Consider the following 19,524-nt stretch of genomic DNA (forward strand, 5'->3'; position numbering starts at 1 on the left):
TCAAACTTCAACTGCAACAGACAGCGCGGTTACCCCAGCTCCAAGTACAGCAGCTACACCACCCCCAGCAACAAGTACAGTCGCTACTCAAACCACAGTGATAATCACTGCAGCCAAACCAGAGGACCAATTCGTACCAATATCGGTTGCCCCTGTACACAAGAGAACAAGCAAAAAGGAGGCAAAAAGGGTGAAGCGAGATGAAGAACCAATGAATTCACCATCCGGTCCAGAATCTGATCAGGAGTCATCATCACATGACGAAGAAGAAGAAGAAGAGGTAACTTCTCGACCTCGGACCTCAACCGAGCTGCGGAATATGCGAAAAGATTTTACCCGTCAACCAGGGGAGCACATCATCACCTGGTTACTCCGATGCTGGGACAATGGGGCCGATGGTCACGAACTAGAAGGTACAGAAGCCAAGCAGCTGGGATCACTTGCTAGAGAAGGGGGAATTGACAAAGCAATCGCAAGAGAGAAAACGTCCCTCAGCCTTTGGAGGCGGCTCTTGGCAGCTGTGAAAGAAAGGTTTCCGTACAAGGACGATGTTACGAGTCGTTCGGCCAAGTGGACTACTATAGACAAAGGCATCCAGTCTCTGAGGGAATCGGCCATCGTAGAGATGCTCTATCACATCAAGCCGAATAACGGGGATACACCTATAGATCCAGATGAAGTTGAATGTACACGACCCATGTGGCGAAAACTTACACGGAATGCACCGTCATCATATGCCCATTCATTGGCAACAGTAACCTGGAATGACATAGTACCACTAACAGTGGATGAAATGGTTCATAAACTCTGAGAGTTCGAAGACAACCTCACCCCTTCCATCATCTCAGCTGTGGAAAAACTGTCCCAGGACCTCAAACAATTGAGGGACGATCTATCTGATTTATCCAGCTCCTCACGTGTACCAACACACGTCTCAGCTATTAACAAAAGGCGTCCTATTGCTCAAGAGAGGAGATACAGGAGGTATACGCCACGGGGTACCCTATGGTTTTACCTGCTGGATCACGGAGAAGACATGACAAAGTGGGATGGAAAACCTACTTCAGCTTTGGAGGAACGGGTGAGTGAACTGAAGAGGGGAGCAAGGGCCAAGACTGATCGTCCCATGAGAGCTACGGCTTCAGTCTCTGGTGAGCAGTTTCCCAGATGGAATGGAAGAGCTGATTTTACTCCAGCTCCTGTGATAACGAAGAATAATCCCTTTCACCACGACTTAAGTGTCCAAAGCTGTGACGACCATTAGAGGGGCCCTGCCTCCAGCCAGGTGGAGGTAGGGGACAATCAGATTTACTGGACTGTGTGGATCAGATGGCCTGGCACATCAGTCCCACAGAAGTATAAGGCTCTAGTAGATACCGGTGCACAGTGTACCCTGATGCCATCAAGCTGTCAAGGGGTGGAACCCATCTATATTTCTGGAGTAACAGGAGGATCCCAAGAGTTGACTGTGCTGGAGGCTGAAATCAGCCTGACTGGGAGGGAGTGGCAAAAGCACCCTATTGTGACTGGTCCAGAGGCTCCATGCATCCTCGGCATAGACTACCTCAAGAGAGGGTACTTCAAAGACCCAAAAGGGTACCGGTGGGCTTTTGGTATTGCTGCTTTGGAGACTGAGGAAATTGAGCAGCTGTCCGCCTTGCCTGGTCTCTCAGAAGATCCCTCTGCTGTGGGGTTGCTGAAAGTTGAAGAACAACAAGTGCCAATTGCAACCACAACAGTGCACCGGCGGCAATATCGCACCAACCGAGACTCCCTGATTCCCATCCATCAGCTGATCCGTAGACTGGAGAGTCAGGGGGTGATCAGCAGGACCCGCTCACCCTTTAATAGCCCCATATGGCCAGTGCGAAAGTCTAATGGAGAATGGAGACTAACAGTAGACTATCGTGGCCTGAATGAAGTCACACCACCATTGAGTGCTGCCATACCGGACATGCTAGTACTTCAGTATGAACTAGACTCAAAGGCAGCCAAGTGGTATGCCACGATTGATATTGCCAATGCATTTTTCTCCATTCCTTTGGCAGCAGAGTGCAGGCCACAGTTTGCTTTTACTTGGAGAGGTGTCCAGTTCACTTGGAACCGACTGCCCCAGGGGTGGAAACACAGACCTACCATTTGCCACGGACTGATCCAGACTGCACTGGAACAGGGGCAAGCTCCAGAACACCTGCAATACATTGATGACATTATTGTGTGGGGCGATACAGCGGAAGAAGTCTTTGAGAAAGGGAGGAAAATAATCCAAATCCTGCTGAAAGCCGGTTTTGCCATAAAATGGAGTAAGGTCAAGGGACCTGCACAGGAGATTCAATTTTTGGGAATAAAATGGCAAGATGGACGTAGACAGATCCCCACAGATGTGATCAACAAGATAACAGCAATGTCTCCACCAACTAATAAGAAAGAAACGCAAGCTTTCTTGGGTGCAGTGGGGTTCTGGAGAATGCACATCCCAAATTACAGTTCGATTGTAAGCCCTCTCTATCATGTGACCCGGAAGAAGAATGATTTTAAATGGGGCCCTGAGCAGCAACAAGCCTTTGAGCAAATTAAACGCGAGATAGTTCATGCAGTAGCCCTTGGACCAGTCCGGACCGGGCCAGATGTAAAAAATGTACTGTACACTGCAGCTGGGGAGAACGGTCCTACCTGGAGCCTCTGGCAGAAAGTTCCAGGGTCGACCCCTCGGCTTTTGGAGTCGGGGATATAAAGGATCTGAGGCCAGCTATACCCCAACTGAGAAAGAGATACTGGCAGCCTATGAAGGGGTTCGAGCTGCTTCGGAAGTGATTGGCACTGAAGCACAGCTCCTCCTGGCACCCCGGCTGCCCGTGCTGGGCTGGATGTTCAAAGGCAGGGTCTCCTCTACACATCATGCAACTGATGCTACATGGAGTAAATGGGCTGCACTAATTACACAACGAACTCGAATAGGAAATCTCAGTCGTCCAGGCATTCTAGAAGTCATCATGGACTGGCCAGAGGGCAAAGATTTTGGAATGTCACCAGAGGAGGAGGTGGTGCGCGCTGAAGAGGCCCCACCATATAATAAACTGTCAGAAAGTGAAAAGCAGTACGCCTTGTTTACTGATGGCTCTTGCCGTATTGTGGGAAAGCATCGGAGATGGAAGGCAGCTGTATGGAGTCCTGGACGACAAGTTGCAGAAACTGCTGAAATAGAGGGTGAATCGAGTCAGTTTGCCGAGGTGAAAGCCATCCAGCTGGCCCTGGACATTGCTGAACGAGAAAAGTGGCCAGTACTTTATACTGACTCATGGATGGTGGCAAATGCCCTGTGGGGGTGGTTGAAGCAATGGAAGCAGAGCAACTGGCAACGCAGAGGTAAACCCATCTGGGCTGCTGCACTGTGGAAAGATATTGATGCCAGGGTGCAGAACCTGGTGGTGAAGGTACGTCATGTAGATGCCCATGTACCCAAGAATCGGGCCACTGAGGAACACCAGAACAACCAACAAGTGGATAAAGCGGCTAAGATTGAAGTGGCTCAGATGGACTTAGATTGGCAACATAAAGGTGAATTATTTTTGGCCCGGTGGGCCCATGACACTTCAGGCCATCAGGGCAGAGATGCAACATACAGGTGGGCCCGTGATCGAGGGGTGGACTTAACAATGGACACTATTGCCCAGGTTATTCATGAGTGTGAAACGTGCTGCAATTAAATAAGCCAAGCGGTTAAAGCCTCTTTGGTATGGAGGACGATGGCTGAAGTATAAATATGGGGAGGCCTGGCAGATTGACTATATCACACTGCTACCAACCCGCCAAGGCAAGCGCCATGTGCTTACCATGGTGGAAGCAACCACCGGGCGGCTGGAAACATACGCTGTGCCCCATGCCACTGCCCGGAACACTATCCTGGGCCTTGAGAAACAGATTTTGTGGCGACACGGCACCCCAGAGAGAATTGAGTCAGACAATGGGACTCATTTCCGAAATAACCTTATAGATATTTGGGCCAAAGAGCATGGCATTGAGTGGGTATATCACATCCCCTACCATGCACCAGCCTCTGGGAAAATCGAACGGTACAATGGGCTGTTAAAAACTACACTGAGAGCAATGGGTGGGGGAACTTTCAAGCATTGGGATACACACTTACCAAAGGCCACCTGGTTGGTCAACACCAGAGGATCTGCCAACAGGGCCGGCCCAGCCCAGTCAGAACTTTTACATATTGTAGAGGGGGACAAAGTTCCCGTGGTGCCTATGAAGAATTTGCTGGGGAAGACAGTCTGGGTTATTCCTGCTTCAGGTAAGGGCAAACCCACTCGTGGGATTGCTTTTGCTCAGGGACCTGGATATACTTGGTGGGTAATGCAGGAAGATGGGGAAGTCCGATGTATACCTCAAGGGGATTTGATTTTAGGGGAAAACAGCCAGTGAACTCAATTGTATGCTGTTGCCTGCTGTGTAATGCTTTTATAGCCCATCAACTAGATGTCTCCAGGTCACCAGCGACTGGCCCTGACTTCCCTCCAGCCATCATCCCAACAGAGAATGAACTTTGAACATCATGGACCGAATGGACTCGGCAGCATTATAGGGATTGGTCCATGCACTAAGAAAATGATCTTTTCCTCTTGGTCTGTATGTATATGGATGTATATATGTGGGAGAGCGATGGTGTATTGAAAATGTGGGATCTGAGCACAACGTGAATGGTATGAAATAAGGGGTGGATAATGTCCTGGGTTCGGCAGTAGCAGTCATGGGGTTTTTTTTGTTTTGTTTTGTTTTGTTTTGTTTTGTTTTTTCCTTTGTGCTAGCTGGTGCAGTGCTGTGTTTTGACTTCCAGCCTGAGAACAGTGTTGGTGAAGTCGATGTTTTCAGTTGTTGCTAAGTGATGTTTACCCTGACCAAGGACTTTGTGAGGCTCATGCTCTGCCAGGGAGGAGGGGAAGCCGGGAGAAAGCAGAGATGGGGCGCCTGACTCGGGCTAGCCAGGGAGGTATTCCATACCACAGCACGTCATGGCCGGGGTGGGGGGTGACTGGGAGTTACCCGGAAGGACACGGGCTTCCGGGTGGAACTCGTCTTCTTGGCCGGTGGTATCGTATTCTCTTCCCTTGTTATTTTCCCTTATCACTGTTGTAGTTGATAGTAGCGGTGGTGATTTGTGTACATTGGTTGCTGGACTGTTCTTGTCTCAACCCGTGGGAGTTGCACTCTTTCGATCCTCCTCCCCGTTCCTCCGGGAGTGGGGGAGAACCCCGGTGGGGGGGGGACACGGACCTCGATTGTTGTCAGCTTGGCACCACTCACTGGGAGTGAGTGAACAAGTTACCTGACTGGGTTTAAACCACGACAGTAGGACTGAAGTTTTTTCAGGGGTGAACTGTGTACTTGAGAGAGAAATACACGGTACGCTGAGGGTAACAGCATTTACTAGAATGCCACTTAAGGCAACCTTGGCCTTTTCACATAACAAAGTTGGCTCTTGCACAAAAAGACAAGCACCAGTCCCTTCAGCTCAACTGAGGACACTACATACACAGGACCACATGGAAGCTGAGATTTTTCCCAGTACCATCCAGCACAGACATGATGAGCCGTGAATTCAGGAGACAAGTCAGCACAAATCAAACCCCTGTCCTTTTCAGTACTAGGCTATCACATGAGAACTCAGAGGAAGGGAAGTAAGAATCACTGCATCTCTTACCATTACACATCCCTTTTATTCAGAAACTGGTAGCTGATAGCCCACAACACGGTCACCCCTCAGGGCCCTCATTTCTCCCGGGTTTGCTGCCCTGGAAGAGGACGTGTCTTACTCACTGAAGAATGGGGTTGATTGAAGAATAGGGTTGTAAACAAGGAACCTCGAGGATGTTAGGCTTTGTTAGCAACTATAGAGAAAAGGAAATTACTAAGATAAGCTTTGCCAGAACCGCCTGGTGGTTACTGATACGACTGATATGACAAGGATCCTAAAACAAAGTGATGAAGAAATAACCACCAGGGGTCCAAAAGCCCACTACAACATTTTTGTAGGCATACAGGAGGCATTCTCTAAAAGTATGATGTAACGCATGTAATCTAAGGAATATGTATGTTTAAGGAAAATATAATCACAGCCTGGTTGATGCCTGGGAGAGACACACTTGGAGGAGCTATCTCCCATGTCTCCCGGTACCGCAATAAAGAATACCTGCTTGTCAACTTAAAACTTTGTTGGCGAGTTCCTGGAGTTTTCTCTGAAACAATCTGGCACCCCAGATGGGATCCTCTCTGCTCGGCTGCAGGACCCAATGAGGACAGGTCTCCCTAGGGCCCTCAGGAGTTTTACCTGGAGGGACCCCTTGACTCATTCGGATCACTGTGGGAGCAAACAAGAACCATCCTCATAAAAAGTATTCTTTTCTTTTGTATAGTCTGTAAGGTGCAGGGGGCATCTTGCATAAAGACTAAAATGGTGATTGGGTTGGATGATTTTGGTCTTGTGATTTTGGTGTTGGTGACAGACCGTTATAACTGTTAATGGTTGCTGTTCGACAGAATTTTAGTCTCTGTCTCAAGTGTTGTAACTGTGTGGAGTGTGCCTGTGGGATCCCGTGTGTGTGTGGGAATGCAAGACTGACAATGGGAAATTGGCAGAGTGAAGACATCTTGAAAAGGAGTCCTTTAGGGTGCATTTTGGCACATTGGAAAGAACTGGGAGGGTTTCCTGGGGGCTCAGTAAATAAGAAAAACGTTGGTGAAATATTGTAACCAATGGTGGCCATTGTATACTCTGGAGGATCAGGAGAAATGGCCTAAAACTGGAACTCGGAATTATAATACATTCTTGCAATTAATGTTACTTTTAAGGCAACAAGGAAAATGGGATGCAGTGATGCATGCAGATATGTTTTTCACTTTAAGAAACCACCCAGAGTGGCAGACGGAATGTGAAATTAATATAGCTCTGCCAGATCCCTAATTTTGGCTTTAGGAAAGGACAGGGAAAAACAGAAAGCTAAGCTGGAGAGATGTTGTTTAGCCTGTGATATTGGGGAAATTATGTTTAAAGTTAAAAAAAAAAACAAAAAACAAACACCTAGACAGAGTAATCGGGAAGACAGGTCGGGGGATTATGTATCACAGGTACCTCCGAGAGGAGCACTCTCGGCAACTGCTCCATCTGTTACTGATAAGGAGGAAGAGGTTGCTGTCACTGGCAACAGAGCAGAAGGACTTGAGAATGTTAAAGAAGCGTGGAGAGCGTACAGGAATCGGGAACAGATAGAGAAGAGCGAGCTGAGTTGTGCTATGGGCACGCTTACAGTGACTGCTCTGGGACAAGTAGAAATTGGTGGAGGAACTAATGCGAGAGGACGAGGCAGAGGTAGAGGAGGAATGTCAGGCAGAGGTGAGAGATTGAATTTTCCTGTGGGATGGAATCAGTGTGCATACTGTAAGGAGTTTGGACATTGGAAGTGAGACTGCCCTGGGGGAAGCTCCATGGTGTGGCTCCGGTGACTGAATTGGAACTAGACTGACAAGGACCTGGGGAATCTACCCTAGCAGATCCACTCATTAAATTAAAACTAGGCACTAGAGGAAATAAAGTGGAATTTCTAAGTGGTTACAGGAGCAACTTATTCAACGTTAAATCAGAGGAAAAGAATTTGTTACAGATGTGGTAGCTACTAGTCACCAAAAAAACAAAACAACAAAAAAACAATGAAAAAACAACAACAAAAAAAAAACAACAAAAAACCCCAAACCCACATTCTTTCTGAAACCTGTAGAGTATAAACTGGGAAAACAAATCGGAATGCATAAATTTTTATGCATGCCAAATTCTCAAAAAATCTTTTATTAGGGCAAGAAGCAACATTTAAAGAAGGCAAAATGGAATTAAGAGTCCAAACCGATCAATTAATTGAAGTTTTGAGTTTATCTTTAATTCAGCAGAAAAGCAAACAGGAGGACCTCCCTGAAATAGAAGAAATCCTTAAACAGGTGTATCTGGGAGTATGGGCATCTGAAGTTCCAGGTAAGGTGAAAAATGCTTTGCCTGTTGAAGTGGAAATAAAAGGGGGGCTGCCCAATTAGAATAAAACAGTATCGCTTAAAATTGGAGGATCGAAAGGGAATCAAAGAAATAATTAAAAAAAAATATGGATTATTAATTGAATGTGAATTAGAATATAATACTCCTATCTTGCCAGTAAAGAAATCCGATGGGAAAAGTTAGAGATTAGTTCAAGATCTCAGAGCAATCAACAAAATTGTGGAGGATATTCATCCAGTAGTAGCTAATCTATATACCTTATTGACTAAACTAATACTAATCAGGAGTGGTTTACCGTTCTGGACTTAAAGGATGCATTTTCCTGTCTGCCCCTGGCCAAAGAAAGTCAGAATTTATTTGCTTTTGAATGGGAAAACCCTGAAAAAGGAAGAAGGACACAGCTCACTTGGACGGCGTTACCTCAGGGATTTAAAAACAGTCCAACCATTTTCAGAAATCAATTGGCACGAGAATTAGAATCCTGGGAAGCATCCACTCAGACAGGAACTTTACTACAGTACGTGGACGACCTGTTAATTGCTACCAAAACTGAGAGAAAATGTGTTCAATGGACTGTAGAACTGTTAAACTTTCTGGGGCTAAATGGATACCGGGTATCTAAATGGAAGGCTCAACTAATTCAAACTCGAGTATCTTATTTAGGATGCAAAGTAACAGGAGGACAACCAGAACTTGGAGCAGCTCGGAAGGAAGCAATCTCTCAAACACCGTGACCGTCCACAGTTAAAGATATCCGGACATTTCTGAGAATGCCGGGATGGTGCCAACCCTGGATCCATGATTATGGTGTTCTGGTAAGACCCTTATACGAGCTGCTAAAAGAAAATCCAACCTTTCTAAAATGGACAGATCAAGCTGAAGAAACATTTAAAAGTTTAAAGACAGAGCTCATGAGAGCTCCAGCTCTGGGGGTCCCGCACATAACTAAACACTTTTGGCTATATTCCTATGAGAAATAGGGTGGGGTTTCTCAGCCTTGGGGGTTTTGCAGGTATGCAGATACGACTGATAAGACAACGACCTTAAAACAATGTGATGAAGAAATAACCACCAGGGGTCCGAAGCCCCACTACCACATTTTTGTAGGCACACAGGAGGCATTCTCTAAAAGTATGATGTAATGTATGTAATCTAAGGAACATGTATGTTTAAGGACAATATAATCACAGCCTGGTTGATGCTCAGCAGAGAGATGCTTGGAGGAGCTATCCCCCGTGTCTCCCGGCGCCGCAATAAAGAATACCTGCTTGTCAGCTTGAAAACTGTGTTGGCGAGTTTCTGGAGTTTTCATCATCAACAAGCAGGCGGCTCGAGCAGCTGCCCTCTTCCACTGCAGAGGCTGGAATGTCATTTCTTTTGCTTCATGAGCTCTGCTCATCAAGACCTGGCTGAATGTTCAGGGTAAACACATACCTTGCCGGTGCCCTACCAGAAGCCTCCTGGGAGGAATCCAACAACTACAAGAGGCAGGATAGTGGGGCTACAAATTGGAGACAAGGCTTAATACAAAACACCTCAGCACTCCAAACATTTCTTTCCCAATAACAGTGTTCAAACCCTCAGAGAAAACATCCCTGTTTCATCTAGCCAGCAGTTAGTTTGCCCCAGACACATTTCCACAGCAAGTTTCACGCTCAAGATGCACAGCCATTCTTCTCAGGGTAGGAAGACACTTAATCCCCACAATCCAGTGCCTTTTGAACGAAGTAGACACTGCTGTGGCAGGGAAGCAGGACTGAAGCCCTGGCTTTGCTTTTGACACTCTTCGGAGAAGCTCAGTAATTTGCAAACATCCAGGTGGTACAGAGTTCAAGTTTGCTGTTCAACCAGCTTACAACTTCAGGCTATTTCCCCACATGCAGACCTTGCATCCTTGCTTTAACGAGCAGCAGCAGAACATGGTTGCACCCACCCAAGCATCACTGCAGTGGAGACAAACCCCAGAACCCCAGGCCTAGCAGCTTGAAGAGCCTTCACAAAGGTAACCTGGCACTCACCTCAGAAGAGCTGCACACCTTCTCCTCCTCCCACGGGGAGGTTTTGGGGGCTGGAAACGGGGCCTCACAAAGTAATTTTTACACGGCACGAGCCCCCGCGCAGGCGCAGTCCATGGAAGGCAACGTGGCAGCGTTCAACGGACGTTTATTGTGTGGGGTCATTGCGAGCGGCACCAGCCATGGGAGCTGACCCTGGGGTCACCCGGTCCCAGCCCTGCCAGGGCAGAGGCACCTGAACGTGTCCAGGCAGGGCTTGGATGTGCCCAGAGAGGGAGCCTCCACATCCCCCTACGCAGCCTCTTCAGTGCTCTGACACTGCAACAGAACAAGTTCTTTCTCATGTCCAGGTGAAACTTCTTCTGTTTCAGTTCATGGCCACTGCTCCTCATCCTGGGGCTGCCCACTACTGAAAAGAGTCACGCACTTTCCTTCTGGCACCTGCCCCAAACCTCCAATCAGCTCCCTCCACCACCTCTCCTCTTCTTCACCTCTGTGGGCTCATTCTCCTAGGAAGAAACTGCTTTCACCCTCCACAAGCACAGTGGTCAATGGGAGTGGGAGACACCGGGCTTTGCTCCCAGGGTATCAGACCTCACTGCTCCCCAAACTCCCCCCACCTAGGGCTCCCCAACCCTGTGGGTCTGCTGGTGCCGGAAGAGCGATGAGCTCGCTCTGAAGCCCTTTCCACACTCAGCACAGACGTAGGGACGCCTCCCAGTGTGGATGCGCAGGTGCTCGGTGAGGTGGCCACTCTGTCGAAAGCTGACCCCACAGTGGGCACAGGCGTAGGGCCTCTCCCCAGTGTGGACCCGCTGGTGCCGGATGAGCTGCATGTTGTCAGAGAAGCTTTTCCCGCACTCAGCACACTTGTAAGGCTTCTCCCCAGTGTGCACCCGCTGGTGCCGGACAAGCTGTGAGTTCTCGGAGAACCTCTTCGGGCACTCGGCACACTTGTAGGGCTTCTCCCCAGTGTGGGTTACCTGGTGCCGGATCAGCTTTGAGCTCACGCTGAAGCTCTTGCCGCACTCTGAGCACTCATAGGGCTTGTCCCCAGTGTGGACCAGCTGGTGTCGTGTCAGGGCTGACCTCTCGCTGAAGCTCTTCCCGCAGGTCCTGCATACGTATGGTTTCTCCCCAGTGTGGACCCGCTGGTGTCGTGTCAGGGTTACGGACAAGCTGAAGCTCTTCCCGCAGGTGCTGCACTCGTAGGGTTTCTCCCCCGTGTGCACCCGCTGGTGCTGAATGAGCTTCGCGGTCTGGGAGAAGCTCTTCCCACACTCGGCACACTTGTAGGGCTTCTCCCTGGTGTGGACCCACTGGTGTTGTGTCAGGCCTGAGTTCACGCTGAAACTCTTCCCGCAGGTTACGCACTCGTAGGGTTTCTCCCCAGTGTGCACCCGCTGGTGCAGGACGAGCTGAGAGTTCCTAAAGAAGCTCTTCCCGCACTCAGCACACTTGTAGGGGTTTTCCCCAGTGTGGGTTACCTGGTGCTGGATCAGCTTCGAGCTCACGCTGAAGCTCTTCCCGCAGGTCCTACACTCGTAGGGTTTCTCCCCAGTGTGCACCCACTGGTGCTGGATTAACTGCGAGTTGTCAGAGAAGCTCTTCCCACACTCGCCACATTTGTAAGGCTTCTCCCCGGTGTGGGTTACCTGGTGCCGGATCAGGTTCGAGCTTTCTCGGAACCTCTTCCCGCACTCGGGGCACTCGTAGGGCCGCTCCCCTGTGTGGATCATCTGGTGCTGGACGAGTTGTGACCGGCACTTGAAACTCTCCCCACATTCGGTGCAGGAGAAGGGTTTTTCTCCAGTGGGGATTCCCTGATGCTGGATGAGGTTGGAGCTCATCTGGAAACTCTTCCCACACTCCCCATGTATCGTCAGTTTCCCCATGGAAGGGTTTCTCTGCTGAACAACATCCGGCAGCCTCCTGGAGCTTTTTCCACACAGTGCTGCTCGGCTTGGCCTCCTCCCCAGAGAACTCTGAATCCTTTCGGACCTGCGTGGCAGAACAGGGTCCTGTGCAGGACCCTGGGAACTGTTCTCCTCGGAGAGTCCTGAGCAGAAACCCTTGGGCTCCACTGGCCGGGGGATGTCTTGATGGGCATTGTCTTCATTTGTGCTCACAATCCCACCATCAGCTGCAATAAAATGAGAATTCAGACAAGTCACAGGCAGGAATGGAAGCTTTGGACAGGGCAAATTGCAAGGGGCCAAATGCTAAAAATTCAGCACGTAGATTGACTTTAAGTATAAAACATTCTGCTATATCCTGCATTCAGGACATGGTATTTCCCTTCAAACTACACAGTGGATTTTTCAGAGTGTTCACAGGAGCAAATGCCGCAAATTGCCCTGCATGCTTCACCAGAACCTGAATCTAATGGCAAAAGTTTACTGCTTGAATTAATGGACAGATGACAAGAGGACAGGCTGGGGAAGACCTGGCACAGCCTTTGGAAAGATATATCTCACTTCACAAACCACTCAGAGTTCTTCAGAGATGTTCCCAGCTTTATCAAAAGGGACATGTGGGGTCCAGAGGCATTCCCAAAAGACATTCATCCTTCGCTAAAACTGGTAAAGAAGCTAAGCTACTCTGGCATGAACGAACCTCACAGGGCAGTAAAGAAGGGAAAAGGAGGTGGAAACATTTGCTAATGTTTTTGTGTTCCTCAGGGTTAAAGACAAAAAACCTGACTACAAACTGTGGCACAGCCTTGAAATACTGAACAACCAGGTGACAGGGGACATTCACTGCAAGTAAACAAAGACCCGGAGAGGAGAAGAGCCTCTACAGCTTGCACTTACACCAAGCTGGGATTAGGATGTTCTAGATATCGTTCCAGAATAGCACCTTGGAGTCTGAGCAGCTGGATGAAAACTGCAGCTCCTAGGCACACAATACAGCCAGTCAAGCATCAATAAGTGCTGGGGGGAAAACAATAGAGAGGAAAAGAGAATGTAATTCTGCCTTGCTTCTCAAACCCCGCATTCTGACTGCGTGCAAGGGGGAGGACAGATCCCCCATGTCAGAGACACTCTGGCAGAGCTGAGGAAGACAGAGGCATGACAGGAACCATCAGAGGCACAGAGCAGCTTCTGTATAGGAGATGAGTCAACTGCCCATTCTGCTGGGAAAAGGTACAGCTGATAGTGGGTATCACAAAGGACTATAAAAACACAAGTGGCCTGTGGGGTGGTTTGGCATCTATCCTGCACCATCTAGTCTGAATTAAGAACTCGTGCCAGCAGGAAAAGGCACTTTCAAAACAAACTAAAGGAGGCTGCAACTCATAAATCACCTAAATAAGCTGGGGAACTCCTTGCTTGCTGCAAGCTGCTACGGCTGCTACAATGTGCCCAGCTTGAGAAGGCAAGAAGATAGATCTTGAGACATTATGGGCCTAGTTCAGGAGCTTCTGAAGCCACAGACGGCTCAGGCCTGTGAAAGGATACAGGGACACATCACTGTTTGTCTGCCCTTCTCTGGGTCTTGATCAAAGGCTGGGCCTGCTGCCTGCTGTATGAGGAAAGGCTGAGAGCTGGGCTTGCTCTGCCTAGAGAACAGAAGGCTCGGGGGAGACATGATCACCACAGTCCAGTATTTAAGGGTTAAAGACAAAAAACCTGACTACAAACTGTGGCACAGCCTTGAAATACTGACCAACCAGGTGACAGGGGACATTCACTGCAAGTAAACAAAGACCCGGAGAGGAGAAGAGCCTCTACAGCTTGCACTTACACCAAGCTGGGATTAGGATGTTCTAGATATCGTTCCAGAATAGCACCTTGGAGTCTGAGCAGCTGGATGAAAACTGCAGCTCCTAGGCACACAATACAGCCAGTCAAGCATCAATAAGTGCTGGGGGGAAACAACAGGGAAGAAAAGAGAAATTCAGTCAGCTGATCGGAGCTAGCCTAGCTAGAGCCACAGCCGGCACGCTTCAGCGACGCGAGGGTCAACGGAGATTAGGAAAATCAGAGGGGATAGAGCAGAGACATCGCGATTCCCGACATCTCCCGATCCCCGAAGCCCCAGCAGCCCTTGCGAGAGAGAGGCTGACGTGGCGGGGGGCGTTTCCACGGTGACGGCGGGAGATTTAAAAGCGGCCTAAACTCGCTACTAGCATTCAGTCAGCTGATCGGAGCTAGCCTAGCTAGAGCCACAGCCGGCACGCTTCAGCGACGCGAGGGTCAACGGAGATTAGGAAAATCAGAGGGGATAGCGCAGAGACATCGCGATTCCCGACATCTCCCGATCCCCGAAGCCCCAGCAGCCCTTGCGAGAGAGAGGCTGACGTGGCGGGGGGCGTTCCCACGGTGACGGCGACCACTCCCCTGCTGCTTGCCTTGAAAAAGCCTTTGAGAGCCGGGCACAGGGAGGAACAAGCAGGTCGTGTTGCTGGTGTCCCAGACTGCGCACCAATATGGTTGCCTCCAGAAAGAGAGCTTGCAGTAATGTGACTACAGCAACTCAGACAGAGACCCCGTCCCAGACCGTGGCTGTTCAGGTCTCTGGGTGCAGGGAGTGCCAGAGCCTGCTGCTGCCGGGGGAGGGAGGACAGCATTCCACCTGCGGGAGGTGTGAGCAGGTAGAAGATCTGCTTAGCCTGGTGGCAAGACTTAAGGAGGAGGTTGAGACACTGAGGACCATCAGGGAGTGTGAAAGGGAGATCGACTGGTGGAGTAACTCCCTGGCGGGCCAGTCGAAACGGTTCCAGGGAGATACCCCCCAAAAGGGGAAGGACCCCCTGCCTTCTCACACAGAGGGGGATGGCCCGAGGCAGCCCCTGCCCTGTAGCTGTTGCGCAGAGGTAGGGGACCAAAAAGACGACGAGGGTTGGAAGCGAGTTCCAGTTCGAGGTCGTGGGAAACCCTCCCCCCTTCCTGCCCTGCTTCCCCAGGTGTCCCTCCATAATAGGTTCGAGGCCCTGGATCTTGAAGGAGAGGTAGGTGAGAATGTGGGGCAAGGCCAGCCCACAAGGCCACATAGGAAAAGGGAGTCGACTTTGCACCTCAAGACTGCCTCTGTTAAGAAAGAAAGAAGGGTCATTGTAGTTGGGGATTCCCTTCTGAGAGGAACAGAGGGCCCGATATGCAGAGTTGACCCTCATCATAGGGAAGTGTGTAGTCTGCCTGGAGCCCGGATCAGGGATATCACCAGGGCGCTCCCCAACCTGGTGCACCCGACAGACTACTACCCGCTGCTGGTCTTCCAGACAGGTGGGGAGGAAGCTGCTTCCTGCAGTCTGAGGGGGATGAAGAAAGACTACAGGGCCTTGGGGCGGATGGTGAAAGAGTCTGGGGCTCAAGTGATCTTCTCCTCTCTCCTTCCATCTTCCACTGATGTGGGAAGGAATGGGAAGATTCAGTTCATGAACAATTGGCTTCGAGACTGGTGCTACAGGCAGGGCTTTGGATTCTTTGATAACGGCTGGTTTTATAGGGCACCAGTCTGGACAATGACAAGTGAGAAAGGTTTGTCTCACAGAGGGAAAAGGATGCTGGGGCACGAATTAGCAGGGCTCATTTGGAGAGCTTTAAACTAGATTCGAAGGGGGATGGGCTTGTAGCTGGGCTTGCCCCAGTGGGGCAGCGCTCCAGAATTAATGAAGACTGGGAGGCCTCCTACAATCCTAGGGTGAAATCGGTGTGCTCAGCTCACTCCCTGAAATGCCTGTACACCAATGCGCGCAGCATGGGAAATAAGCAGGAGGAGTTGGAAACCTGTGTTAAGTCAGGAGATTATGATCTGGTGGCAATTACAGAGACGTGGTGGGACAGCTCACATGACTGGAATATAGTCATGGAAGGCTATGTCCTTTTCAGGAAAGACAGGCCAGCCAGGCGGGGTGGTGGGGTTGCTCTTTATGTGCGGGAGGAACTACAATGCACCGAGTTCTGTCCAGGGACAGATGATGAGCGAGTTGAGAGTCTGTGGGTGAGAATTAAGGGGCAGGCTGGCAGGGGGGATACTGTTGTAGGTGTCTGTTACAGACCACCGGATCAGGGTGAGGAAGTTGACGAGGCCTTCTACAGGCAGCTGAGAGCGGCCTCAAAGTCACAGGCCGTGGTCGTCGTGGGGGATTTTAACTTCCCTGATGTTTGCTGGAAGGACCACTCGGCAACCCAGCCGCAGTCCAGGAGGTTCCTCCAGTGTATGGATGATAACTTCCTCCTGCAAATGGTGGATGAGCCGACCAGGAGAGGAGCGCTGCTGGATCTCATCCTCACTAACAAGGAGGATCTGGTCGAAGCAGTAAGGGTTGAGGGCTGCCTTGGTTGCAGCGACCACGAGATGGTGGAGTTCAGGATCTTGTGTGGCAGGACTAGTAGAATACCAAGTAGAATTGCAACCCTGGACTTTAGCAGGGCAAACTTTGGCCTTTTCAAGCAATTGCTAGGGGAAATCCCATGGGCAGGGCTGCTTGAAGGTAAAGGGGCCCAAGATAGTTGGTTGACATTCAAGGACTGCTTTTTCCGTGCTCAAGATCGGAGCATCCCGACACGTAGAAAGTCAAGGAAGAGGGCCAAGAGACCTGCGTGGCTAAATAGGGAACTGCTGGGTATGCTCAAGTGGAAGAGGAGAGTTTACAGGTCATGGAAGGAGGGGCTGGCCACTTGGGAGGAATATAAGGCTGCTGCTAGAGGATGTAGGAAGGCAGCTAGGAGGACTAAGGCATCCTTAGAATTAAACCTGGCAAGAAGGGTCAAGGACAGCAAAAAGAGCTTTTTCAAATACATGGCAGACAAAACTAACACCAGAGGCAATGTAGGCCCACTGATGAACAAGATGGGTGCCCTGGTGACAGAAGATAAAGAGATGGCAGAGTTACTGAATGCCTTCTTTGTCTCTGTCTACTCTGCTGCGGGCAGTCCTGAAGAGCCCTGTACCCCTGAGACCTTAGATGAAGTCAGGTCGACGGAGCGGTTTGCCTTAGTCGATGAGGAATGGGTTAGAGAACAGTTGAGCAATCTGGACATCCATAAATCCATGGGTCCAGATGGGATGCACCCGCGGGTGCTGAGGGAACTGGCAGAAGTCATTGCTAGACCACTCTCCATCATCTTTACCAAGTCTTGGGAAACGGGAGAGGTGCCTGAGGACTGGAGGAAAGCAAATGTCACTCCAGTCTTCAAAAAGGGCAAGAAGGAGGACCCGGGTAACTATAGACCGGTCAGCCTCACCTCCATCCCTGGGAAAGTGATGGAACACCTTATCCTTGGTACCATCTTAAGGCATATCAAGGATAAGAAGGTTATGACGGGCAGTCAACATGGCTTCACCAGGGGGAAATCATGTTTGACCAATCTCTTAGCCTTTTATGAGGAAATAACACGGTGGATGGATGATGGCAGAGCGGTGGATGTGGTCTACCTTGACCTCAGCAAAGCATTTGACACAGTCTCCCACAGCATCCTCACGGCTAAAATGAGGAAGTGTGGACTGGATGATCAGGTAGTGAGGTGGACTGCAAACTGGCTGAAGGAGAGAAGCCAGAGAGTTGTAGTCTATGGGGCTGAGTCTAGTTGGAGGCCTGTAACTAGTGGAGTGCCTCAAGGGTCAGTACTGGGACCGGTATTATTTAATATATTCATCAATGATTTAGATGAGGGAATTGAGTGTACTATCAGCAAGTTTGCTGATGACACTAAGCTGGGAGGAGTGGCTGACACGCCAGAAGGCTGTGCTGCCATCCAGCGAGACCTGGACAGGCTGGAGAGTTGGGCAGGGAGTAACTTGATGAAATATAACAAGGGAAAGTGTAGAGTCCTGCATCTGGGCAGGAACAACCCCAGGTTCCAGTATAGGTTGGGGAACGACCTGTTAGAGAGCAGTGTAGGGGAGAGGGACCTGGGGGTCCTAGTGGACGACAGGATGACCATGAGACAACACTGTGCCCTTGTGGCTAAGAAGGCCAATGGCATCCTGGGGTGTATTAGAAGGGCGGTGGTTAGTAGGTCGAGAGAGGTCCTCCTTCCCCTCTACTCTGCCCTGGTGAGACCGCATCTGGAGTATTGTGTCCAGTTCTGGGCCCCTCAGTTCAAGAAGGACAGGGAGCTGCTGGAGAGAGTCCAGCGCAGGGCAACGAAGATGATTAAGGGAGTGGAACATCTCCCTTATGAGGAAAGACTGAGGGAGCTGGTTCTCTATAGTTTGGAGAAGAGGAGACTGAGAGGTGACCTTATAAGTGTCTATAAATATATAAAGGGGGAGTGTCACGAGGACGGAGCCAGGCTCTACTCAGTGGCAAACAATGATAGGACAAGGGGTAATGGGTACAAACTGGAACACAAGAGGTTCCACTTAAACTTGAGAAGAAACTTCTTCTCAGTGAGGGTGACGGAACACTGGAACAGGCTGCCCAGGGAGGTTGTGGAGTCTCCTTCCCTGGAGACATTCAAAACCCGCCTGGACGCATTCCTGTGTAACATTATCTAGGTGTTCCTGCTCCGGCAGGGGGATTGGACTAGATGATCTTTCGAGGTCCCTTCCAATCTCTAACATACTGTGATACTGAGATACTGTGAATGTAATTCTGCCTTGCTGCTCAAACCCCGCATTCTGACTGCGTGCAAGGGGGAGGACAGATCCCCCATGTCAGAGACACTCTGGCAGAGCTGAGGAAGACAGAGGCATGACAGGAACCATCAGAGGCACAGAGCAGCTTCTGTATAGGAGATGAGTCAACTGCCCATTCTGCTGGGAAAAGGTACAGCTGATAGGGGGTATCACAGAGGACTATAAAAACACAAGTGGCCTGTGGGGTGGTTTGGCATCTATCCTGCACCATCTAGTCTGAATTAAGAACTCGTGCCAGCAGGAAAAGGCACTTTCAAAACAAACTAAAGGAGGCTGCAACTCATAAATCACCTAAATAAGCTGGGGAACTCCTTGCTTGCTGCAAGCTGCCACGGCTGCTACAATGTGCGCAGCTTGAGAAGGCAAGAAGATAGATCTTGAGACATTATGGGCCTAGTTCAGGAGCTTCTGAAGCCACAGACGGCTCAGGCCTGTGAAAGGATACAGGGACACATCACTGTTTGTCTGCCCTTCTCTGGGTCGTGATCAAAGGCTGGGCCTGCTGCCTGCTGTATGAGGAAAGGCTGAGAGCTGGGCTTGCTCTGCCTAGAGAACAGAAGGCTCGGGGGAGACATGATCACCACAGTCCAGTATTTAAGGGTGCCTACGAAGAAGACGGGGGCTCCCTTTTCACAAGGAGTCACATGGAAAAGACGAGGGGTACAAGTTACTCCTGGGCAGATTCTGGTTAGACACAAGAGGAAAAGTTTTCCCAGTGAGAACAACCAGCCATTGCAATAATCTCCCCAGGGAAGTGGTGCACTCCCCAGTGTTGGACGCTTTAAAGACTCAGCTGGACAGGGCACTGGGACATCCAGTCCAGGTCATGCTTTGCCTGGAAAAGTTGTACTGGATGATCCTTGAGATCCCTCCCAG

General features: G+C 50.0%; 2 protein-coding genes across 2 annotated transcripts in view; both read right to left on the bottom strand.

The window, feature by feature from the left end:
* The window catches only part of LOC133279591 (heme oxygenase 2-like), a 230,566-nt gene that overhangs the window by 120,762 nt on the left and 90,280 nt on the right, over positions 1-19,524 (bottom strand). The gene's annotated exons all lie outside the window — the stretch shown is intronic.
* Positions 10,211-12,272, bottom strand: LOC133279587 (zinc finger protein 665-like). The gene has a single exon (XM_061473448.1). It carries the CDS (start codon positions 11,952-11,954, stop codon positions 10,680-10,682), a length of 1,275 nt encoding a protein of 424 aa, XP_061329432.1. The 5' UTR covers positions 11,955-12,272; the 3' UTR covers positions 10,211-10,679.

The sequence above is a fragment of the Pezoporus flaviventris genome, unplaced genomic scaffold (genome assembly GCF_033815535.1).
Source record: "Pezoporus flaviventris isolate CSIRO_AGI_PZ_B2104156 unplaced genomic scaffold, CSIRO_AGI_Pfla_v1 ptg000078l, whole genome shotgun sequence".
Classification (NCBI taxonomy): domain Eukaryota; kingdom Metazoa; phylum Chordata; class Aves; order Psittaciformes; family Psittacidae; genus Pezoporus; species Pezoporus flaviventris.

Coding starts and splice junctions, on each gene's coding strand:
- LOC133279587 (XM_061473448.1), bottom strand. CDS start 11,954: ATGGGGAAACTGACGATACATGGGGAGTGTGGGAAGAGTTTCCAGATG.